Source organism: Neoarius graeffei, chromosome 20, assembly GCF_027579695.1.
Source record: "Neoarius graeffei isolate fNeoGra1 chromosome 20, fNeoGra1.pri, whole genome shotgun sequence".
Lineage (NCBI taxonomy): Eukaryota > Metazoa > Chordata > Actinopteri > Siluriformes > Ariidae > Neoarius > Neoarius graeffei.
In genome coordinates, this window is record NC_083588.1 from 37,662,475 (window position 1) to 37,688,464 (window position 25,990).

At 42.7% G+C, this 25,990-nt stretch overlaps 2 protein-coding genes across 5 annotated transcripts in view; both read left to right on the top strand.

Annotated features, from left to right (window-relative positions):
• tnpo2a (transportin 2a) overlaps positions 1-5,227 on the top strand; it is a 39,163-nt gene extending 33,936 nt beyond the window's left edge. For both annotated transcript variants that reach the window (XM_060901637.1, XM_060901638.1), the window contains 2 exons: positions 759-901; positions 2,155-5,227. In XM_060901637.1, coding sequence (XP_060757620.1) covers positions 759-866 — 108 coding nt within the window. In that variant the 3' untranslated portion in view covers positions 867-901; positions 2,155-5,227. The remainder of the gene's footprint in view (positions 1-758; positions 902-2,154) is intronic.
• Positions 5,228-21,735: 16,508 nt separating this feature from the next.
• tmem104 (transmembrane protein 104) overlaps positions 21,736-25,990 on the top strand; it is a 113,437-nt gene continuing 109,182 nt past the window's right edge. The window contains exons 1-3 of one of the 3 annotated variants that reach the window (XM_060901643.1): positions 21,736-21,840; positions 22,160-22,259; positions 22,520-22,598. In XM_060901643.1, coding sequence (XP_060757626.1) covers positions 22,554-22,598 — 45 coding nt within the window. In that variant the 5' untranslated portion in view covers positions 21,736-21,840; positions 22,160-22,259; positions 22,520-22,553. Of the gene's footprint in view, positions 21,841-21,884; positions 22,260-22,519; positions 22,599-25,990 lie in introns of those variants that run through there. The other 2 variants (XM_060901644.1, XM_060901642.1) reach the window with 2 other exon arrangements.

The window sequence follows — 25,990 nt, forward strand, 5'->3', positions numbered from 1 at the left end:
ACATCATTATAAAGACACTTCCACCAAGAAAATACACAAGTTCTCATCTCATTATCTCTAGCCGCTTTATCCTGTTCTACAGGGTCGCAGGCAAGCTGGAGCCTATCCCAGCTGACTACGGGCGAAAGGCGGGGTACACCCTGGACAAGTCGCCAGGTCATCACAGGGCTGACACATAGACACAGACAACCATTCACACTCACATTCACACCTACGGTCAATTTAGAGTCACCAGTTAACCTAACCTGCATGTCTTTGGACTGTGGGGGAAACCGGAGCACCCGGAGGAAACCCACACGGACACGGGGAGAACATGCAAACTCCGCACAGAAAGGCCCTCGCCGGCCACGGGGCTCGAACCCGGACCTTCTTGCTGTGAGGCGACGGCGCTAACCACTACACCACCGTGCCGCCCAAATACATAAGTTCAAAATTAAAATTCTTTTGATTCAGTTTGCCATTTTGACAGCACGCATGAAGTCAGTGGGAAAACACTGGGAGTGACATCACTGGAGTGAAATTTCGAGAAATGTCGCTCGGACCCGCGATGTATTTTGTATGACATGATATAGACACGTTCACAAAGTACACACGTTTATCAAAACAATTTGTCACTAAAAAAAGTTACTCTGTGTCCCAGATTTAGTTTGTATGAAAAATGAGTCATGTTTTTCCCCAGTAAAACACTTGTTTATATAATATCTTTCTCTGTGAAGGAAAGCTAAGGAGTCACTGTATGTTAATGTGCTGTGTTGCAGATTTTGCATGGCTTTAAGGACCAGGTTGGAGAGGAAAACTGGCAGCAGTTCTGTGAGCAGTTCCCCCCACAGCTGAAGGAGCGGCTGTCGGCCTGCTACGGCGTTTAGACGCCCCCCTCACTGACACAGGACATGCCTGTTAGGTACAGTATCTCCATGTTTTATATTTACATCAGTCTTTTATTAAGTGTAGCTATATACTTTTTGTTGAATGATGCATAATCCTAGAGGTGTCTAGACACTGACTCATTTTCAGAAGTATACGTTTTTCTGGACCTGAAGCCATTTGTGCTGAAAATCCAATGTGTTAGAGCATGAAGTCTGTTTCCACCCCCCCTTCTGGACATTTGCAGTAAAGCAAGCATTCAAATACATGTTATTTACCAGCTGGGAGGTCCGCATCGTGAAATACCGCGACTGCGGTCTTGAGGCCCTCTGGGCCGAGGTCACAGTATTTCACCATACGGACCGACCTTAAGCTGGTAAAAAGTATATTTATTTTTTTCATTACCAAATTCTAACAGAAAACGAGAGCGCCCGAAAGGGAAAACCGAGCCGAGGCGAGCCGCCATTTTGAATCCTCATTCACGGCTTTTAATGCGAATTGCTTCCTCCTCGGTATACAAGTGCACTTCCATGGCAGGAAAAAAAAAACTACATTTTGCCGCCTATGTAGTCCCCTATTTATACAAAATTGAGTCATTTCAGGATTCAGCCATGTTTTTGCTCAGCAACAACAACAGGTTTTTAGCTTTCTCCTGAAATGTTTTTTTTTTTCTTTTATTTCTTCCTCGGTAGTAAAACTCGCTTTCACTGTGAAGACTGTCGTTATCGCGATCCATGCTGTAAAATAAACGCTATTCTCCTGAGAAATGCGAAAATAAACGTTGACAAAAATTGCTACGACATTTGTTATTGTGAACGAGCGAGTCGCCAGAGGTCCGTAACTGGGGTCCGTATCGTAGGATACGGGCCCGCTCGCCAGCCAATCAGAGTGCAGGATTTGATGGAAACCGGACCGCGGGGGGGAAAAAAAAAAAACTTCATTCCTAAGCAAGTAGTTTTCAACTGGCAGGCTTCACCCTAATTAAGTGACCGCAGTTAAACAACGTAACAGTAGCGATGTAGCTCTTATTTCCGGTTTTGCGAATGCTTCATGCAGAGTATTTTACAAAATGAATACATGTCCTGGATTGTGTGTTTGGGTTTCGATGGGACCCACCTGTTATCTGTGCATGTATTTTACTCTAGGCTTTCTGATTGAATCTGTTTTGAAATAGTTGGGTATAAATGATGTATGAGGGACTTTTCCTTATCATGGCTTCTTGGATAGGAGAATGTCTTGAGCCAGTAATTGTGCCATTTATATTCTCAACACCTTTCGTCCTTTCTCCAGGTTGAATCTCCGGGAGGGTCACTAGGGGAACTCATCCATGTGTGTGTATTGCCCTGCTGCTGGAGGGGGGAGGCTGGCGCGATGATCATCCCTGCACCCTGTGTCTGTGTGAGGGAGGGTGGGAAGGGTGGGAGGGGGTTAGGGGGAGCCAACCTCTGCATCAAACGCTGCGGTTTAGCGTCCCGCGCTCTGAGTAGGAATTTTAAATAAAAATGGAAGCAAAAAGGGATCTAGGCTGGGATAGAGGGAGGGAGGGAACTCGTAGGCAGGGCTTGCCACCTGATAACTCCACTGCTCTCTTTCTGCTGCGGGAGAGCACTATCGGGAGGGGGGAGACTGGGTGGCACCAATGCACCCACCAATAGTACAGTCTTGTCTAAGCCCGGCACCTCAGCTAGACGCCTATAGCACACGAGCATTCAGTAGACCGGCACACTTGTTAGACATGCTTAAGGCGACCTGTTGCCCGGGTGGTATTTCTGTAATGCATACATAAACTACAATATCTTAAAAGGTATTGGTTGACCACATCAATACTAAAATGACTTAACCACAGGGATTTTTGGCTAGAGGTAAGGCACGAAATATTTATAACAATAGGGAGATAAGTACTAGCACCTTTTTAAACTATCTGATCATTACCAGTAAGTACAGTGCTTATTGTCTCGCTTTCAGGCTGTTTTGCGTATTTCCAGGCTGTTGTTGTTGTAACCACTTTGCAGCTGGCACTTGGTTCATTATTCTCCCCGGCAAAGTGTTTCGTGTTGACCCTGATTCTGCTGTAACCAGAACAACCTTCAGGAATTGTAACTCTAGTGCTCACTTATTTTTTTTTTTCCTTTTTTTTTTTTTTTCTTTTTTCTTCTCTCCCTTTATGCTTGCTTAGATAAGGGAATGATAAAGGTTTGCATGACTCTGGACCCTTGGAGAAATCAGTGCAGCTGTCAGGTTATTGTTTTTATGATTTTCTCTTCCTTTTTTTTTTTTTTTAATTTAATTTTAATTCATAGCTTCTCACTGTACAGTGTTAGCAGGCGTAGCTTTATTGTGAATTTTCTGTTAGGTTAGTGCAGATCGATGTCCCATTTCCTTTTTCAGCAGTAGTTTGTGAGCCGTTTCCATCTAGATGTACTCCACTAAGAAACCGTACTGCAGCTTGAGCTTCCTGTAAACTAAGAGAACGTGCCGCTAACGCGTTCCAAAGCACACGTTTATGATTTTAAATGTTAAGTTGTCAGAACCCATTTAGAGGGTTTAAATGCACTCTCTTATAAGGAATTTCACACCGCAATCCAGCAGGCTGCATTAATGTCAAACTTGGTTGAAGGTGAGCTCCACGTAATGACACTCTTTTTCACAGCGTAATAAACATGAGATGACGGCACACTGTTTTCCACGAGTGTGCAAAGCGTTTAACCGGTAGTCCCCTGTATTGAGAGCTTTTATGTAACCGCAGTAGACGGGCGATAAAACCATGTGTAGGGATGTTGAATGAAAAATGCGTAGTCTAAATTAAGTGGCAAGTCTAAAATTTCTTCCAATCTTAAGTGATTAATTCATTAGTTTTACCCTGTGCACTGTGACTCAACATGTTTAATGTCAAGGCGTAAAAATGAGCGACTCGAACTTTAATGAAGGAAAATTGTTTGTGTAGCTGCGGGTAGGCAGTGTATACTGGAGTTGGATTTTTTTTTTGGTAATCTTTATAAGACAAAAGTAGGTATGAGATGCATATAAAGAATTGCACTGTTTACCAGAAAAAGCCCATCGTCAAACACGTGCAGCTTGTTCACCACGTGTTTGCCGTATTAAGCTGATTTGACTGAGGCCTTATAGGACGCACACACTTGATTTTATCTCTGCACAATCCTGCATATTTGGCTTTAATACCAAAAGCGTACATAAAGCAGAGGCTGTTTATATAGCCATAAAAGCAATAGCCATGTCTCTGCCTGACTGCAGACGCTTGTGTGTCTTCGAGGTCCTCCAGGTTTGCATTGTCACCATTTAAAGTTGATGTAAAGTAAAATTGTAACATGCATGAAATGAAGACTCAGTGTGGTGCTTCTTTAATGTCTTTCTTCTGGATTTTGCTTCCTGTGATGAGATCATTTGACCACCACTGAGCCAGTTATCGGGGATTTTGAAATACTTTTTCAAATTGATTTGCTTCTTCAATAATAGCATTGACAATCTAATTTCCAATATCTACTCTCTTGCAAACTGCTCCTTCCTCAGGACTCGAGAAATAAGTAAATAACGCAAGTGTTGGTCGATAGGCACTCAAAGGGGGATTACACCGACTAATGTATAGGATTTCTTTGCAGACTGTTTTCTACCTATAAACCAATCTATGGTTAATAAGTAATGAATGTTGAAGTACAGCATTTGAAGATTATCCTCGTGTGCAGGCCGGCCAAACCCATTGTAATGAAACAAACTCTGCTGTGAGCTCCCTGTTACAGGAAACACATTTTATTTAAAAAAAAAATGCAAAGCAAACTCTATTTCCTGCAATATAATTTGTCCATGTGCGTTTTATTTTGTTTTATTTTATTATTTTGTGTTTTATAAACACAGGTTTATTTGGACTTTAAAAGTTTTTTTTATTATTTTCTTTTGTTTTAAAGAATTTTGTTTGTTGTTTATCAACCAGTTTTGAGCATTTAGTTTCCTTTTTTTTTATCAGCCATTTCCAACAAGCAATTAAGATGGAAGGAGGGGAATGCATTTGAGCCTGTACTGTGTACTTAGAAAAAAAAAAATCTGCTGAATGATGTTTTTTTTTCCCCCCCTCTTCCACACTGTGGTGCGAACTCCTTTATCTCTCATCACCTTTGTTTTAATTCTGTGAAATGGGGAAATAAATTTTCTACCAACGGGGAAACAAGTGTACCGTTTCATTTCCGTAAGTAGAACAAATATTTAACACGTGCATGTAACAGTTGAACTGTTGTGATTTCTGATTTAGACACTTTAATTTAGGAGGTATGAAATTTTTTATTTTGAGAACATAATCTAGCTAATGAAGGTGCATATGGACTTTTTTTTTTTCCTGAGACTTAAACCCCTGTATTAAAGTCCTACAAGTCACCATGAACACTTTTTTTTTTTCTTCCCCCAAATATTCTAAGATCGTACACCATTTACTTTTTGTAGGATATCTTTACATTTGTGAGTTGTCTTATTATTCAGCATGATCAAAAACTTGTACACTGTTTATATTTGCACTGCATGTATGGGAGCAGTTCCTAACTCCAGTCCTGGTGTGAAATGAATAATGACCAACAGGTTGCATACCTTGTTGAATTAAGAACTAATTTACATCAACTTGCTTTCTTTTTCTCTTTTGTATGCTATAATATACTTACTGAGCACTTTAACACCTATATGCCTGCACAATCACGCAGTGATCGATATGTAGCATGTGGCAGTCGTAGCGCAGCTCGGTGGGAGGGACATGCAGTTACAGGTCCAGAGCTTCAGGTAATTTTGACCAAGACTACATTCAGACTGCACCCTGAAACGACCCATATCCGATTTTTTTTTTTTTTTTTTTTTTGCCCATATGCGACCTGTATCCGATTTGTTATTGACAATCTGAACGAGACATCCGATTTTTTTTCACATGCGACCCAGGCCGCTTGGATATGTGGTCCTAATTCCGATGCATATCCGTTATTTTCACGTGCGACTGCAGTCTGACCGGACAGGTCGCATTCATGCGACCTACACGTCATCAACAAGAGACAAACGTCACTATTCTGCGTTGGCTAATCCCGCCTCTTTGGTGGAAAACAACATTTGTACAGTTTTCAGAATTTAAATAGACTTTCATAGAATTGATCAAGCTAATGGTGGATTTGGTAGGGACCTGGATGTTGATCTGTTAGCCTGATTAAATAAAACAGTTTCTATAACTGATTTATAACTTAAACCATCCTGTATTACAAGATTATAAGATTGTTCTGGAAATTTCCAGTAATTTGACACCTTCGGTCTCATTAGTCTGCTGCCCACATTAATCAGATTATTGTGTGAGTTCCGCCACAAAAACCACATCTCCAGGTCTCGCCTCATCTCCATGCTTTACTTGCAAACATGAAGAGTGCGCTTTTTTTTGTTTTGTTTATGTATTACGTAGATGTGCTTATTACGTGTCAATGTGCGCATGCGGGACACTTTTGGGTCGTTTTCCGTTCATATTGGAGATGGCATACAAGTCTCATAATTGGTAATGTGAGCGGCCTAACAAAAAAATCGGATTTCACAACAAATCGGATATGGGTCGTTTCAGGTTGCAGTCTGAACGTAGTGTAACTGGGGCATGGTTTGAGTATTAAAGAAAATGCTGTTCTGGAAGTTTCATATGCAACAGTCTCAAGTTTCCACAGAATGGTGCAAAAAACAGTGAGCAACAGTTCTGTAGGTGAAAATGCCTTGATGAGAGGACGGAGGAAAATGGCCAGGGCTGGGTTTCCTGAAAGCCTCTTAAGTTTAAGTCAAGTCAACTTTATTGTCAAATATGCTCGACATGCAGCACAAATGAAATTCCAGTCGTCTCTGAGCCACAGTGCAAACAGGCAATGCAATAAATAAAAATAGAATAACTGAAACAGTATAAACACTCCTAGATAAGAAATAGACATTAGACTAAACACTTGCAGGTATATACACATAAACATACAGTGGAGGAAATAATTATTTGATCCCTTGCTGATTTTGTAAGTTTGTCCACTGACTGACAAAGAAATGAACATTCTATAAGTTTAATGGTAGGTTTATTTTAACTGTGAAAGACAAAACATCAAAAAGAAAATCCAGAAAATAACTTCATATAAAAGATATAAACTGATTTGCATTTCTTTGAGTGAAATAAGTATTTGAACCCTCTAGCAAACAAGACTTAGTATTTGGTGGCAAAACCCTTGTTGGCAAGCACAGCAGTCAGACGTTTCTTGTAGTTGATGACCAGATTTACGCACATGTCAGGAGGAATTTTGGTCCACTCCTCTTTGCAGATCATCTCTAGATCATTAAGGTTTTGAGGCTGTCGCTTTGCAACTCGGAGCTTCAGCTCCCTCCATAGGTTTTCTGTGGGATTAAGGTCCGGAGACTGGCTAGGCCAGCGTTTCTCAACCTTTTTTCAGTCATGGCACCCCCATATAAAAAATACGCTGACCATACGCTGACCCCGGCAGTGACGACGTGACATGGGAAAGGGGGCCATGAGTGTAACTTTTTAAATTCATTTTATTTATTTCAATGTTAGAATATATAATTTTTTGACAGCACCCCGGTTGAGAAAGGCTGGGCTAGGCCACTCCTTTGTTGCCTTGGCTGTATGTTTTGGGTCATTGTCATTGCTGGAAGACCCATCCACAACCCATTTTCAGTGTCCTGGCAGAGGGAAGGTGGTTGTCACTCAGGATTATGGGACATGGCCGTGTCCATTCTTCCGTTGATGCGGTGAAGTAGTCCTGTGCCCTTAGCAGAGAAACACCCCCAAGGCATAATGTTTCCACCTCCATGCTTGACAGCGGGGATGGTGTTCTTCAGGTCATAGTCAGCATTTTTCTTCCTCCAAACACGGCGCGTTGAGTTAATGCCAAAGAGCTCGATTTTGGTCTCATCTGACCACAGCACCTTCTCCCAATCACTCTCAGAATCATTCAGGTGTTCATTGGCAAACTTCAGACGGGCCTGCGCATGTGCCTTCTTGAGCAGGGGGACCTTGCGGGCACTGCAAGATTTTAATCCGTTACGGCGTAATGTGTCACCAATGGTTTTCTTGGTGACTGTGGTCCCAGCTGCTTTAAGATTATTAACAAGCTCCTCCCGTGTAGTTCTAGGCTGCTCTCTCACCTTTCTTGTGATCATTGATACTCCACAAGGTGAGATCTTGCGTGGGGCCCCAGACTGAGGTCGATTGATGGTCATTTTGTATTTCTTCCATTTTCGAACTATTGCAACAACAGTTGTCTCCTTCTCACCCAGCTTCTTGCTTATGGTTTTGTAGCCCAGTCCAGCCTTGTGCAGCTCTACAATCTTGTCCCTGACATCCTTAGACAGCTCTTTGGTCTTGCCCATGTTGGAGAGGTTGGAGTCTGATTGATTGATGGAGTCTGTGGACAGGTGTCTTTTATACAGGTGTCAATTTAAGACAGCTGTCTTTAATGCAGGTAACGAGTTGATTAGGAGTGTCTAACTGGTCTGTGGGTGCCAGAACTCTTAATGGTTGGTAGGGGATCAAATACTTATTTCACTCAAGGAAATGCAAATCAATTTATATATTTTATAAAATGTGATTTTCTGGATTTTCTTTTTGATATTCTATCTTTCACTGTTAAAATAAACCTAACCTTAAAAGTATAGACTGTTCATATCTTTGCCAATGGGCAAACTTACAAAATCAGCAAGGGATCAAATAATTATTTCCTCTGTACACACACACACACACACACACACACACTGCAGCAAAGGGACATAAAATAACAGTCAAGGACACTTGAGGTACAGCAGGTAAACATGAAATAAGCAGTATAAACTAATAGCTGTTAAGGTGAGGTAGTGCGGAATAGTGCAAATGAGCAAGGTGTCCTTGAATTACTTCTTCAGAGCCATTGCTAATCTAACAATGTTGTAGCCAAAATAGTCTTTTAGTTTGCTCTTAACATACGCTGGACCTCGATCACATTTTCACAACAAAGTGCGTCTACTCAGAGCTAAAAACACAATCAATGGGCGGAGACTGGTGTTGAATCTGCTGCTGGTGTCAAATTATTTTTCTAGTAAACTCAGTTAATTATTAAATATACACAAAACATTACGAATATATTTCAATGTTATAGAATTATTAATGGATATCGTAATGTCGCATTGATATTGTCGTATTTTCATCAAATTTGACTCCATTAGGCAAGTGATTCTCATTTAGTGTCATAAAGGAGATAAGTTTCTGCATCTCTAACATTTTGTGTGAGAGTGGGTTAGGTTTTGAGCTGTGTGTACCGAACGAGGTTGAATTGACGAAGTATGATCTGGGAATGTAGAGTTCTGCTGCATAAGAGATTCTCCCTCAGTCACTGATACATGCCAAACATAAAATCATATAAATTGCGTACAAAGGGAAAACATTGCAAACTTTGCATTGTGGACAACAGTTGAAATAATTATGACTGTATGATTGGGTAATGGAGAGTGTGAGCAGGTACAGGAAGAACATTTAGTTTATTATTCTAAAGTTTGCAATGGGAGTGACAAGGTTGGACAAGACAAGGAACGAGCATGTCAGAGAAGCAGCACGTGTGGAGAGCTTGGGAATTAAGCTCAGAGAGATGAGACTGAGATGCAGAGCATGCTGGAAGGAGAATGGTGGGGAGGGAGCTGCCAGGCACACGAAAACGAGGAAGGCCAAAGAGAAGATACATGGATGTGGCAGGTATGGTAGAGAAGGATGTGAAAGACGGAGCAATGGAGACGAAAGACCCGCTGTGGCGACCCCTGATCAGGAGCAGCCAGAAGAAGAAGGTTCACTCATTCTTTTGAATGAATGTTCATTTAATTTAAAAATAATGTTTGGAATAAAGAATGTTATCCCAAAAGGTTAAATAGTTTCAATCATTAATTCCTACATGTATGTTATCCTTAATAACAATACAATATATTAACGTTTTAACACTTTATATTTCGTTGTTTTTTGGTAAAAATGAACATGTGACCACATGGACTGGATTTAGCAATTATTAATACCTTTCGCAACTACTAATATCTATATCGGAGATGTGCATTGCAAAGAAGCCCTTAGCAATGTTGCTCTTAAGATTCCTTCTTAAGACTGAGCTCAGGACAACTATGTACAGAGACGACGTTCGCTGCTTAAGAGTCGAGGCCCACAAGAAATGAGCTGTGTGGAAGGCAGCTCAACTACCCCAACTACAGCACCTAGCCATGCATGCCTGACATGTGGGGGTAACTTCAAAGCCTGGATTGACCTCATCAATCACCTCCAGACCCACAACTGCCGCCCACCAAATTGAAGTCATGGTCATCATCCCTGAAGGATGAACATCATCAGCAACGTTTTTGGGAAACCTACCGCAGATTGGTTTGAGCTGCTATGAAAGATATAGTAACTCGTATATCGCTGCTTCCAACTGTAGTGAGCAGAAAAGCATCTAACCATGAACAACACAAAATGTGAGGTGGATGGGCTACAGCAGCAGAAAGACAACACTGGGTTCTGTTCCTGTAAGCCAAGAACAGGAATCTGTGGCGATCATGGGCACAGACTCTCAGAAACTGGGCAGTTGAATATTAGGGGGGAAAAAAATGGCCTTTTTTCCAGTCTCAGTGAGTCTGTGCTCGTGATAGTCTTCAGCTCTTGCTCTTGGCTGACAGGCCTCTTAGTTTAGTAGGCTACCTCAGCATGGATTAGATACGTCTTTTGAACTGTGCTTGAGCGATGAACACATTCTTTCAAAAGATAGTATCTCAACTAGCGTTTTGTTAATGATGATGCATGGAAGGCTCAAACTATCACCATCCCAACTACAGCGCCTACAACCCCGATTCCAAAAAAGTTGGGACAAAGTACAAATTGTAAATAAAAACAGAATGCAATGATGTGGAAGTTTCAAAATTCCATATTTTATTCAGAATAGAACATAGATGACACATCAAATGTTTAAACTGAGAAAATTTGTCATTTAAAGAGAAAAATTAGGTGATTTTTAAATTTCATGACAACACATCTCAAAAAAATTGGGACAAGGCCAGGTCTTTTTTGTCGTATCTTCCGTTTTATGATGCGCCAAATGTTTTCTATGGGTGAAAGATCTGGACTGCAGGCTGGCCAGTTCAGTACCCGGCCCCTCCTTCTACGCAGCCATGATGCTGTAATTGATGCAGTATGTGGTTTGGCATTGTCATGTTGGAAAATGCAAGGTCTTCCCTGAAAGAGACGTTGTCTGGATGGGAGCATATGTTGCTCTAGAACCTGGATATACCTTTCAGCATTGATGGTGTCTTTCCAGATGTGTAAGCTGCCCATGCCACACGCACTAATGCAATCCCATACCATCAGAGATGCAGGCTTCTGAACTGAGTGCTGATAACTTGGGTCGTCCTTCTTCTCTTTAGTCCGAATGACACGGCGTCCCTGATTTCCATAAAGAACTTCAAATTTTGATTTGTCTGACCACAGAACAGTTTTCCACTTTGCCACAGTCCATTTTAAATGAGCCTTGGCCCAGAGAAGATGTCTGCGCTTCTGGATCATGTTTAGATACGGCTTCTTTGAACTATAGAGTTTTAGCTGGCAACAGCGGATGGCACGGTGAATTGTGTTCACAGATAATGTTCTCTGGAAATATTCCTGAGCCCATTTTGTGATTTCCAATACAGAAGCATGCCTGTATGTGATGCAGTGCCGTCTAAGGGCCCGAAGATCACGGGCACCCAGCATGGTTTTCCGGCCTTGACCCTTACGCACAGAGATTCTTCCAGATTCTCTGAATCTTTTGATGATATTATGCACTGGAGATGATGATATGTTCAAACTCTTTGCAATTTTACACTGTCGAACTCCTTTCTGATATTGCTCCACTATTTGTCGGCGCAGAATTAGGGGGATTGGTGATCCTCTTCCCATCTTTACTTCTGAGAGCTGCTGCCACTCCAAGATGCTCTTTTTATACCCAGTCATGTTAATGACCTATTGCCAATTGACCTAATGAGTTGCAATTTGGTCGTCCAGCTGTTCCTTTTTTGTACCTTTACATGTAACTTTTCCAGCCTCTTATTGCCCCTGTCCCAACTTTTTTGAGATGTGTTGCTGTCATGAAATTTCAAATGAGCCAATATTTGGCATGAAATTTCAAAATATCTCACTTTTGACATTTGATATGTTGTATATGTTCTACTGTGAATACAATATCAAGTTTTGAGATTTGTAGATTATTGCATTCTGTTTTTATTTACAATTTATACTTTGTCCCAACTTTTTTGGAATCAGGGTTGTACATGTGGGCATAACTTCAAAGCCTGGCTTGGCCTCATCAGTTACCTCCAGACCCGCACAATGTTGCTGATGATCTTCATCCCCAAAGCATGAACATGACCATGACTTCCATTTGGTGGGTCTGGAGGTGACTATCTAACACGCTACTCCAAAAGCCCTCATAGGTGTCGAGATGTGATGGCCAGGAAAGCCAACCATTATCTGTATCAGGGCTGACACAGAAACAAACAACCATTCGCACTCACGGTCAATTTAGAGCCACCAATTAGCCTAACCTGCATGTCTTTGGACTGTGGAGGAAACCCACACAGACACATAGAGGCCCTTGCTGGCCGCCAGGCTTGAACCCAGGACTTTCTTGCGGTGAGGTGAGGTAAGGTGACAGTGCTAACCACTACATATCATATGATTGGGGCGGCACAGTGGTGTAGTGGTTAGCACGGTTGCCTCATAGCAAGAAGGTTCCGGGTTCGAACCCAGTGGCCAGCGAGGGCCTTTCTGTGTGGAGTTTGTATGTTCTCCCCGTGTCTGCGTGGGTTTCCTCTGGGTGCTCCGGTTTCCCAGTTAGGTTGACGTGGGGCAGCCTTGAGCTGAGGTGCCCTTGAGCAAGGTACCTGACCAAGATGGCGCCGCGGATGGTTGCCTCGGTACTTCGCTCTCTTGTACTTTCTACGTTTTTGTGTATTTTTTGTGCTTCTTCACTGGTCACATACTCCAGAAAAGAACTTATAAACATTGGAATAACCACCAGTAAAGTTTTTTCATCGGATTTCATTGATCCGGAAAGTTTTCCAGAGCTACTTGTTGGAGGAGCAGCAGCTCTCTATGGATTATGCCGAGGACGCCAGAGACACCAGGGGAAGCAAGCCGGCGCGCTCATCAGACTGAGGCAGCGGGGTTTTCGCACTGCACTCCCGTCTATTCACCTGGCTAACGTCTGCTCTCTGGCCAACAAGATGGACGAACTGCTGCTCCTCAACTCAATTAACACGGATTTTAATAGACCTGCTGCCTTGTGCTTCACCGAAACCTGGCTCGGTGAGCACATCCCAGACTCTTCTCTCCATTTGCCTGGATTTCACCTGCACCGAACGGACCGCGAAACGGAGCTCACGGGGAAAACGAGGGGAGGCAGAGTCTGTTTTTACATTAACGAGGGTTGGTGTACTGATGTCACAGTTCTAAACAAATCATGCAGTCCTCATCTGGAGTCATTATTCATAAACTGCAAACCGTTTTATGCTCCGCAAGAGTTTTCCTCGTTTATTCTGGTTGGAGTTTACATCCCCCCTCAGGCGTGTGTTAATGAGGCGTTACAACGCCTGGCTGACCAGATAAACAATGTGGAGAAAAAACACCCGGACTCTTTGCTCATTGTTTTGGGGGACTTTAACAGAGCAAACCTCAGCCATGAACTGCCAAAATATAAACAGCACATAAAGTGTCCCACCAGGGACTCTACCACTGTTACACTGTTTTAAAGGACTCATACCACTCTGTCCCCGTGCAGCCTTGGGACTATCTGATCACTATATGGTTCATCTTATCCCGTCCTCCAGGCAGAAGCTGAAATCTGCTAAGCCTGTAGTTAAGACGGTGAGGAGATGGTCCGATCAGGCCAAAGTGAAACTACAAGCCTGCTTTGACTGCACTGACTAGAGTGTTTTTGAGGCTGCAGCCTCAGACCTGCATGAACTGACTGATACTGTAACATCTTACATCAGTTTTTGTGAGGATGTGTGTGTGCCTACCAAAACCTTCCGCATATACAACAACAATAAACCCTGGTTTACTGCAAAACTCAGGCAACTTTGTCAGAACAAAGAAGAGGCCTACAAAAGTGGAGACAGAGTTCTGTATAATCAGACCAGAAACACACTGACACTGGAGGTGAAAGCAGCTAAGAGGAGCTATGCTGATAAGACTAAAAACAGCCTTTCAGCAAACGATCCGACGTCAGTGTGGAGAGGCCTGCAGAACATTACTAACTATGGCCCTGTCCACACGGCAACGGATTCAGGTGAATCCGATACAATTGTTTATCGTTTAGGCCTGGCATCCACACGGCACCAGCGTTTTGGGTGCCCCAAAATGCAATCTTTTGAGAACGGGTTCCAGAGTGGAAAGATCTGGCAACGTTGCCGTTGCGAAGTCGTCTGGATGAGTAGAACGGATTTGTTTACGATGACGTCACAACCACATGACTGTCAGTGCTTCACGCCGGGTAGAAGTGTAACGAACTCGATGCGAGTTGTCAACAAATCCTATAACTTGGTTCATGAAACGCGCTTACAAAATATTTTCACTGTGAATATTTATTGTGTAATGGTGCAGAGAGAGAGAGAGAGAGAGAAAGAATAGCCCTTAGGGCAGAGTCAGTCCCGCCAGCAAAAATAGGGAAAAAAGGAGCGATCTCAGCTCTTCAGATGTTGGTTTAAGTCCTACAATACATTCCTCAAAAAGGGCGTAGAAGAACAAATTAATCCATCAACGTGTAGCATTCAATTTATTCCGGACCATTAAAGACGCCGCCTTCCGCGTAGAATCATACGTCATCCTCGCCGCCATATTGGATGGGTCAAAGCGGAGAATAAAGATGCCTCATTCATGTGCTGCGTTTAACTGTACCAACAGGTTTACCGTCCAAACGAGATCACATGGGATTACCTTTCACAGGTGAGACTGGAAAAATACTTTTCATTGTATTTGGTCATTATAATGTAATTTTACGAACAGATTTTTCTGACTTTGTGGCTAATATGAAGTCTCGCGCATAATAGTTTATGCGCATGCGTCCTTACTACTTCTATTGTTCTGGTGTCTTCGAAGGGACCGTCTTACAGCGCCCCTAGAGGTGTGGCATGTGTATTGCATCGTTTTCAGCAAGCGTTGCGTTGCCATATGGACCTGATATTTTACTGATCGTTGCCCATGTGGACGCGATATTTTTTTAAATAACATCTCGTTGCCGTTGTCGTGTGGATGTAGCCTATAGAGATCTTGCAGTCACGTGACCGGAAAGTACACAACCGCCATCTTGTCGGTCAAAAACACCGCTGAATACTGCTGCACTCGTGTACAGAATGGATCAATTTCACCCGACGGACTACACGGCTCATTTTTCTAATGAACAGATAACTAGATATATGTCTAAAATAAACTATCTACAGATTAGTGACCCTTATGGCTTACCGGACGGAGTTTTCACGACCGGATTTTGAACTGCCAGCGGAATACCCAGACGTGTATAATTACCTCATTAACTTTCCCTCGCTGTTCAGTGGTGAAGCACTGCGTGCCTATAAATCTCTGGACAGTTATCTTTACAGAAATTCAGGATTTGTCAGCGACTCAGATGTGGCATCTTGTAAACAAGAATCCTCATTGGATGGGTAAGTCACTTAAGTATTGAGTATAGCACTGACCAGCCGATTATAGAATAGAATAAGGTAATTCCAAATCGTCCGTCTTGTTTACATGGATCTGGCATTGGAGAGGTAGAGGCTTGGCAGTGGAGATTTGAGTAGCTGTTTTCTGAGCTTAGTCAACAGGCCGGCTCTGCAGCCTCGCTTTTGCTTCCGCTCCCGGCACCGCCTCCTTCGCTTTGCTTCCGATAACAATCCACGGAGACCCCGCTGGTCTCGCTATCTCATCCGGAATGTGTTTTTTTTTTTTTTCTCGTCCGGAATGTTGTGCATGCGATGGAAATCGCTACAAACCGTCATTTTCTGCTGGAAACCAATGTCCAGTAAGTCCATACGGTTGTAGTGGATATTGAAGTCTGGTACAGACGAACAACACGCAAAAATACACACAAAAACCATAAAAAACGTGCACAGGTAGGGAGAGCTTGTAGCCACAGCCGTTGTAGTAGAATTGTATATAGTAGGGTTTTCCAGAAGAAAAGGTAGAAGTAAAAGCAGAAGTAGAACCAGAAGTAGAAGTAGAAGGCGGAATATGGCGTTTGACCGACAAGATGGCGTCTGTCACAATCTGGATCGGCTGTGACGTTACATGCAAGTGCTCCATAGGAGACCATCCACCAACACTGCAGTGAACCATCAACTGGCTGACAAGCTGAATGTGTTTTACTGCAGATTCAACACATTCACACCTCTCCCTCCTTCAGTCATTAAAGACCCATTTACACTCCCTGCCATTCTGCCACACACCCCCTCTGACCCCCCACCAGCACTCAAGATCTGTGAAGAGGATGTCTGTCAACTTTTCCACAGACAGAAGATCAGGAAGGCACCTGGCCCAGATGGTGTGTCACCCTCTTGTCTGAAGGTCTGTGCTGACCAGCTGGCTCCCATCTTCACCCAGATCTTTAATAGATCCCTGGAGCTGTGTGAAGTCCCCTCATGATTCAAACGCTCCACAATAATCCCGGTTCCTAAGAAAACCAATATCACAGGACTGAATGACTACAGGCCTGTTGCCCTCACATCTGTAGTCATGAAGTCCTTCGAGGGACTGGTGTTGTCATACCTGAAGGACATCACAGACCTCCTGCTGGACCCCCTGCAGTTTGCCTACCGGACAAACAGATGATGCAATAAATATGGGTCTACACTACATCCTGCAACACCTTGACACTGCAGGGACATACGCCAGGATCCTGTTCGTGGACTTCAGTTCAGCATTCAACACCATTGTTCCAGACATCCTCCACACCAAGCTCACCCAGCTCACTGTGCCCTCCTCCACCTGTCAGTGGATTACAAACTTCCTGACTGACAGGAAGCAGCAGGTGAGGATTGGGAGCATCATATCCAGCACTCGGACTATCAGCACTGGTGCCCCCCAAGGGTGTGTGATCTCCCCACTGCTCTTCTCCCTTTATACCAACGACTGCACCTCAAGAGACCCATCTGTTAAACTCCTGAAATTTGCGGATGATACAATGGTCATTGGCCTCATCCGAGATGGTGACGAGTCTGCATACAGACGGGAGGTTGAACGGCTGGTCTGGTGGTGCGGTCAGAACAATCTGGAACTGAACACGCTCAAAACTGTGGAGATGACAATGGACTTTAGGAGGAGCCCCCCCACTCTGCTGCCCATCACCAACAACACTGTGACTGCTGTTGAAAGCTTCAGGTTTCTGGGTTCCACAATCTCTCAGGACTTGAAGTGGGAGACCAACACGGTCACTATCATCAAAAAGGCTCAGCAGAGGTTGTACTTTCTGCGCCAGCTCAGGAAGCTCAACCTGCCTAAGGAGCTGCTGACACAATTCTAGTCTGCCATCATTCAGTCTGTTCTTTGCTCTTCCATCACTGTTTGGTTTGGATCGGTCACCAAACAGGAGAAGAACAGACTGCAACGGACAATAAGGTCTGCAGAGAAAGTTATTGGTGTCAACCTGCCCTCCATCCAAGACCTATACTTGTCCAGAGTCAGGAAACGGGCAGGTGACATCTTGCGGACCCATCACACCCTGGTCACAACCTGTTTAATCTTCTCCCCTCAGGGAGGCGATATAGATCACTGTATGCAAAAACAACCAGACATAAGAATAGTTTTTTCCCTCAGGCTGTCTCTGTGATGAACAGCTAAAATCCAGATTCATATATCAGTAATATCACTTGCAAAATATCTGCACACTCATACCGTCATTCTGTGCTCACTGTTACTTATATTTATACTTATTTATATTTACTATTTCATCTTTGCACTATGCACCATATTGCACCAAAAGGGAAAATCCTTTCTGTGATGAACAGCTAAAATCCAGATTCATATATCAGTAATATCACTTGTACAGAGGCGATCATAGAGTCTGTTGTGGCCCCAAGCAAAAATTTCCAGGGGGCCCTTCTGACCAGTGTTCATCACCAATATGTTGTAAATAATCTGACACCAATGAAAAATGTATGAAACCAAAGTTGTTTAAATTCCAAATGTGAAAATACAATGGTAAAGAACAATAAAAACAATAAAAAACAAAATAAATAAGCCCTCGGGCCCCGACTCTCGGGGGGGCCCCTGGGCCAGGGGGCCCCAAACAGTTGCCTGCCTTGCCTGTTCACAAGCTGCGCGTCTGCACTTGTCAAATATCTGCTCACTCATACCGTCATTCTGTGCACACTGCATACTTTTATATTTATCTATTTCATACTTGACTTACCTGGATTACTTTGCACCTATTGCACCATTTTGTTTGTTTTGTGTATACGCTTTTTATCTGTTTTGTACTATGAGAGCTAAGTGAAACCGGAGTCAAATTCCTCGTGTGTGTCCACATACCTGGCAATAAAAGTGTTTCTGATTCTGACCCCTGACTGCTCCCCGGGCGCTCTGGTGTGGCTGCCCACTGCCAAGGACGCGTTATCCTAATGGGCTTCATGGGCAGCTGCCCAGGGCCTCGGCCACTAGGGGGCCTCGGAGGTAGCGAGATCGGAAAATATGAAACGATATTTTCAGAAGTTTTGATCATATTGATAACATTTTTGATGAATTTCGCCACCCGTAAGGAAGCCCACCTTGTCCCGTCGCATAAATCACCCGTCATTGTCAATATGATCACTGTCCACCATGTCTTCACACGCTACGCCAGCTTGAGTTCAATGATTTAATTAATGACTTCGCTTTCCAGAAAAGTAGGAAAGTGCCCTTGTAAGTTGACCCATGGCTGTCAAACTGAATGCGCAAAGCTGTGTGCCACTGCTGTTTGGGACATTACATGTGTGAAAGGATGAAATGTTTCACATAGCCTAACATTTTGAGATTTATTTCTGAGAAGCAAGATATTTTTCTTTCTTTGTTATCGCTCTTTGTTTTCACAAGTTAAAAGTCGCCTGGATTCCAAAATGAAAACGAACGGTTATACAGTGGTGCTTGAAAATTTGTGAACCCTTTAGAATTTTCTATATTTCGGCATAAATATGACCTAAAACATCATCAGATTTTCACATAAGTCCTAAAAGTAGATAAAGAGAACCCAGTTAAAAAAAATGAGACAAAAATATTATACTTGGTCATTTATTTATTGAGGAAAATGATCCAATATTACATATCTGTGAGTGGCAAAAGTATGTGAACTTCTAGGATTAGCAGTTATTTGAAGGTGAAATTAGAGTCGGGTGTTTTCAATCAATGGGATGACAATCAGGTGTGAGTGGGCACCCTGTTTTATTTAAAGAACAGGGATCTATCAAAGTCTGAGCTTCACGTTTGTGGAAGTGTATCATGGCACGAACAAAGGAGATTTCTGAGGACCTCAGAAAAGCATTGTTGATGCTCATCAGGCTGGAAAAGGTTACAAAACCATCTCTAAAGAGTTTGGACTCCACCAATCCACAGTCAGACAGATTGTGTACAAATGGAGGAAATTCAAGACCATTGTTACCCTCCCCAGGAGTGGTCAACCAACAAAGATCACTCCAAGAGCAAGGCGTGTAATAGTCGGCGAGGTCACAAAGGACCCCGGGGTAACTTCTAAGCAACTGAAGGCCTCTCTCACATTGGCTAATGTTAATGTTCATGAGTCCACCATCAGGAAAACACTGAACAACAATGGTGTGCATAGCAGGGTTGCAAGGAGAAAGCCACTGCTCTCCAAAAAGAACACTGCTGCTCATCTGCAGTTTGCTAAAGATCATGTGGACAAGCCAGAAGGCTATTGGAAAAATGTTTTGTGGACGGATGAGACCAAAATAGAACTTTTTGGTTTAAATGAGAAGCATTATGTTTGGAGAAAGGAAAACACTGCATTCCAGCATAAGAACCTTATCCAATCTGTGAAACATGGTGGTGGTAGTATCATGGTTTGGGCCTGTTTTGCTGCATCTGGGCCAGGACGGCTTGCCATCATTGATGGAACAATGAATTCTGAATTATACCAGCGAATTCTAAAGGAAAATGTCAGGACATCTGTCCATGAACTGAATCTCAAGAGAAGGTGGGTCATGCAGCAAGACGATGACTCTAAACACACAAGTTGTTCTACCAAAGAATGGTTAAAGAAGAATAAAGTGAATGTTTTGGAACGGCCAAGTCAAAGTCCTGACCTTAATCCAATCGAAATGTTGTGGAAGGACCTGAAACGAGCAGTTCATGTGAGGAAACCCACCAACATCCCAGAGTTGAAGCTGTTCTGTATGGAGGAATGGGCTAAAATTCCTCCAAGCCAGTGTGCAGGACTGATCAACAGTTACCGCAAACGTTTAGTTGCAGTTATTGCTGCACAAGGGGGTCACACCAGATACTGAAAGCAAAGGTTCACATACTTTTGCCACTCACAGATATGTAATATTGGATCATTTTCCTCAATAAATAAATGACCAAGTATAATATTTTTGTCTCATTTGTTTAACTGGGTTCTCTTTATCTACTTTTAGGACTTGTGTGGAAATCTGATGATGTTTTCGGTCATATTTATGCAGAAATATAGAAAATTCTAAAGGATTCACAAACTTTCAAGCACCACTGTATACCAAATGAATGTTCTTGTTCTGAATACTAAAGAAACTGTTGTAGGCCTCGGTTATGTTCTTGACATGTTGTTCATTGACTCACTCATTCAAAGGCTTCTTGAGGCTAAACTTTAGTTAACCAGACTTGTTAACCGTGATGTCTGATGGATTTTTTCACCATGCAATTGCCTATTTCACCATTGCTTTTTCTTGATTAAATAGGTGTTGATGGATATAAAGTTTTATCGTTCAATAGTATTTCTAATTGTGCCACTGTCATTATTTAAGTTTCTGTGTCTAGTTAAGGCCAATTTATGCTGACAACGCAGTCCTTGCAGACGGTGTCGCCGATAGCGTCTGCGTAGCCCTCCCACCTTCGCAGACGCTCTGCGCGCACCTACCAAAAATTGTGACCACCGCAGAAGCCCCGCAGACAGCGTCGCAGACAAGAGGGCTCTGATTGGTCTACTCTACATCCGCTGTACACGCACTTCCGCTTCCCTACTTTCCCGGTTTGGTTTGTTTTCACGACTGCCATTTTTAAAAACACGAGCGAACATGGAGCAGCACGAAGAGTGGTTGATCGAGGAAGTACGTACATCTATACGACTCCAGTTCTAGTCATTATAAGTAACCGGAGGATAAACACTCCACTAACCACACCCACCAACTACTCCTAGCGATTTTGCGACTTCGCGCCCCCTTGCGTTGTGGCGGTGAATAACATCGCGCACGCCTATTACTCGCCGCTCAACGATAAATTACAACTGTCTGCGAAAAGCTGTCTGCGAAAGCCTTGTCGCAAGAGCATGCAGAGGCCTTGAGGGGTGAATTTGCTGAGCGCAGTTGACAACAGGCGGGGGGTGGGGCCGCGGGGGGTGTCTGCCCAGGGCCTCGGCAAGGGTTAACGCGGCCCTGCCCACTGCTCTGAGTGTGTGTTCACTGCTTCAGATGGGTTAAATGCAGAGGCTGAATTTCACTGTGCTTGAAGTGTGCGTGTGACGAATAAAGGTTTCTTCTTCTTCTTCATTTTCACACTCATCAAATAGTTCACACCCTCGTGACCTGTGGTTGGTTGGGGTGCGTTGTCTTCCTGGGAGAGGCCACGCCCACCAGGATACAAACACGTCGAAGGTGTTCTTCGTCTGAATAAATATGTATTCATAGATAATTAATTAATTTGCAACTAAACCGCAGCAGCAGAACATCCTACAGCGGCGTTATTTTAATTTCTCACCTGTTTGTGTAGGTTTTGCTATTTTTAATGTTTTTTTTTTACTATAATATATATATGGTGACTTGGCTCATGGGGTGCGCATGCGCAGTGTGGCTTTGCGCGGCTAGCCTGAATGCTGTGCTTCAGCGTGAGCAGCTCTTTAGAGAAACTCGCTAGTTGCGGGAAGAATGGCGAGTTTTATACACAGTTTTTTTTATTACGTACTCGTATGACATGTGCTTGTAAGATAGTTACTTGATAGTGCTGACTCATTGGTGAATGTTAGACCATGTGAAAGGTCACTGTTTGTATTTTATGCGCTTGTTTTTTTTGTTCGTATCTCATTAGCTAGCATGCTAACCCGTGACTAGCCGGTTGGCGACGTAGCGGCGTTTTTGAAGAGCTGTGCAGGAAGGGAATTATCAGCACAGCTGTCAGGAAACACCGGGTGAGTGGTTTGTCTTCAATTAAAGTTAAATGCTAGGTGTAAATAAGTTATATATTTGTGTGTTAAATATATTGGACGTTAGCTAGCTAGTCTGCTCGCTGTTAGCTGTCTAGTTTGAGTTATTGAGCTTTTACAGAACAGGTGAAGTTGCTATTTGACTTGTTCTGACCAAGGTGTTTGTGTGTTCTGATTAATATTTTGTTTGTCAGGAGTTTTGCACATTAACTCGTTAACTAACTCCCTTATTGACCTTCCTGCAGGTATCAGCTGTGGGTTGTTTTGGAGTTTGACAACATGGCTGGTGGAATTACAGAAACAGGAGAGCCTTACTCACCTTTTGTAAGTGTTTCAATTGCAGTTACGTCTCTTTTTCCAGAAATCTGAAAAAGAGAGATTTTTAATTCGACCTCTTTCTCCTCAGAGTTTCAAATATCAGTCTTTTATGTTAATTGCCTGTAGTATCTCCATAAGACAACACTCATGGAGATGGTGAACAGGATCTGAGATGCCCTTTTTCCACCAAATCAGTTCCAGGGCTGGTTCGGGGCCAGTGCTTAGTTTGGAACCGGGTTTTCTGTTTCCACTGACACAGAACTGGCTCTGGGGCCAGAAAAACCGGTTCCAGGCTAGCACCAGCTCTTTACTAGCCTAGTAAACTAGACCCAACCGCCTAGCGGCTAAAAATATTTTTGCCTAGTGAGTGGGTCTAGCCTCACACCATATAAACAAAAACACCCCGGGCATCAAATCGTGCCCGCCAATCACAACGCAAGGTTTTTGTTTGGATTCTTTGGGCGGGCTTTTGCAGGAGTGACGACAAAGCTGCGCGACGCTGGAGAAAGCACAACAGGAAAGATGGCTACGGCTAGTGAACAGCGCGCGTTTGACTCCGTTTTAGAAGAATTAGATTTGGAGTTTTCATTGAAACATGAGCAGGAAGAGGCTCTCCGCTCATTCCTTTTCAAGAAGGACGTTTTCGCTGTTTTGCCGACCGGCTATGGCAAAAGTCTGATCTACCAGCTGGCTCCGCTCGTAGCCAAAAGGATGGGGCTAGTTTGTGCAGTACGAAGAATTAATAAACAGCTTTGAAACATTACTTTTTGATTTGTTTCTTATTTTCCCGTTATTTTAAATTTAAGGGAAATTATTTCACCAAACACCACTAAATAAAAACTCTTAAAAACAGTTTAAGCAAACCCTTGAAAAACACTTGGGGAAAAAAATGTGTATGTTAAGTATGTGGTACAGCCTCCAAACTTGTGGTCATTATCTCCAAACTTCTTAATATCTAGAACCTGTTTAATATGCATTTTGAAAAATTATTTATTTCAAGGCCTCCCCCACTGCTTTCTGTCGCTCTGACTACGTCATAGTCACTGTTGCGCTGATTGGTCAGAGCGTTGGCCTATACGCACAGAGACAGTTTGAAAGACAGCGGTTTGTTCCACCCCCACCCGTCGGAAATGTCTACGGATCAAGGCCAGACTAAATATTCACATTTAGTCTGGCTTGCCAGGCTAGCTCTTTGCTGGGCCAGAGGAAAGAACCGCTTACGTCAGCAGGGGGTGGAGTTGTTAAGACCAACAACAATAGCAAGATGGCGAAAGGTTGCCGTTTTTAAATAAGCGACAAGATATTATGGATGCAGTAAAGCAGCAGTCATCCATTATTGTTGTTGCTGCTGCTTCTCCGTGTTGTTGTTGTTGTTGCTTCGATGTTCGTGCCAAGGTTTATGCAAACTCGATGACGTAACTGATGTATACAGTGACGTAATGACTTGGCTCCCCTTAGCACCCCGAGCTGTAAAAGCAAACTGGTTCTCAGCTGGCTCGCAAGTTGAACGAGTTGTGCACCAGCACTGGCCCCGAACCAGCCCTGGAACTGATTTGGTGGAAAAGGGGTAAGAGAGATGGGTCTTTCTCAGAAACTGCATACTGTGGGGGAACCCTACTAAATATACTCAGTCACGGTTTTGAATGGTGTTGGTTTTAATTTGAAATAAAACGATGAAAGAAATAATACAGATAAAACTAAATCTTTTGATGTGAATATTCTATTCAGAATTTGGCAAAAATTCTGCAAATTTGTGGAAGAATGGCAGCTTGATCTGGGACATGATAAGCGGTTGACTACATCGTGTTTCCTTAAAAAGGTTGTAGTCCACTGAAAAGTCTAGTCATCACTAATTGTATTTTAAGTTGTAACTTTATACACCGAAGGATTGGCGCGCTCACAGAATAATCATAAAACATCATGCAAAATATTTGATCACCGTTGTAACTCCATTTTCCACATACCCAAAACCAATACGATCGTGTGTTTTGATCTAAATGGAAAGCCTCAGGGTCAAGGTCACTACCTCACCAAAAGTAGTAACTTAAAATCACGCCGTATAAAAAGTTATAAATCTGCGGTTTTGTTTTTTAAAACGAAAGTTAGGTATAGAATACATTTCTTACAGAATGTTACGATGGTAGCTGGTCTTGTATGAATTTCTGAGCTATAAAATGAGTTGTGGTCTATTTTTTACCGTAGCGTGTTGTGTGCGGAGAAGGGCACGCATTAACAATTTGCATGTGTAGAATGGAATTTTCCACTCCAACAGTTAGAAGTTGATCGTGCTTCCATTTGCGGTCTTTCTGTTACGCGGGTGATCTGTTCGGACGTTATCACTGAAAAGGTGAGTTTTGACTTTTTTTTTTTTAAAATTTTGTTTTAGTCTTGCAGTATAAGGCAATAGAATGTTTCTTTTTCATCTTACTTTCATATTTCGTAGTGTCTGCGTATTTTTGGCCAATATTTTGCAACCATGGTCAGTTTAGATCGAACTTTTGATAGAATCTACGGCCAGTCATTTTGCCCCACCTCGCGCTCCGTCTGGTGTGGTAGTGATGTCCCGTTGCTCGCGCGCCGCAGCAGAGACCCACGCGACCTTCAGCCGGTACAGTCGCTGTTCTTTTACCACCACCGTTATTCTCATCTTTCCGGTGTGTTCTTGATTTTTCCATTGTGTCCTATTTCGCCATATCAAATACCCAAAATGTATCATATTATTCATATTTAAGTGAATAATCAATTCGGTGGTCATAACTTGGCATTTTTAACCCAAGCAACCAAAAAGAGGAAATGTATTCAATATTTTCACTCATCTGTGAAGGAGTGGCTTTAATTCTTCATGATGTAGTTATTTTATATGGAAATCAATTTTGCAAAAGCATTTGAATTGCAATCAAAAAAATTTTCCACAGTGGAGGCCAGATAAAGCAAGATACTATCTTTACTCTTATTAAACATGACAAAAGAAACATTGAGCGTTAGGTAAATGCAAAAAAAAGTAAAATTAGAAAATTTTATTTTTTGACCATAATGTCCCAAATGAGAAGCCAGTTTCTGAGATGGATCCAGATACTGGTTTGACTTGTTCTTGAAACTGGAACATGCAGTCCTGATTGCGATTTGTTTTGGTTAGTTAAATTCTTGCTCTTTATCTTTGCTCACGCATTCTATTTTCTGCTTAATGAAGGTTATGTTGACCGGTAATGTCTGTCTGTCTTTTCATAAGACTATGATCCTGACGTACATAATGCCTTTTTTTTCATACAGTAGTGAAATGCTTCATCACCCATTTACGTTATACTTGGATAACTTGGCTTCATCAATCATGTCATCATTATCCAATCACATAGCTACAACACACTCTTGAATGCAAATATATATCATTGTTTGTCCGA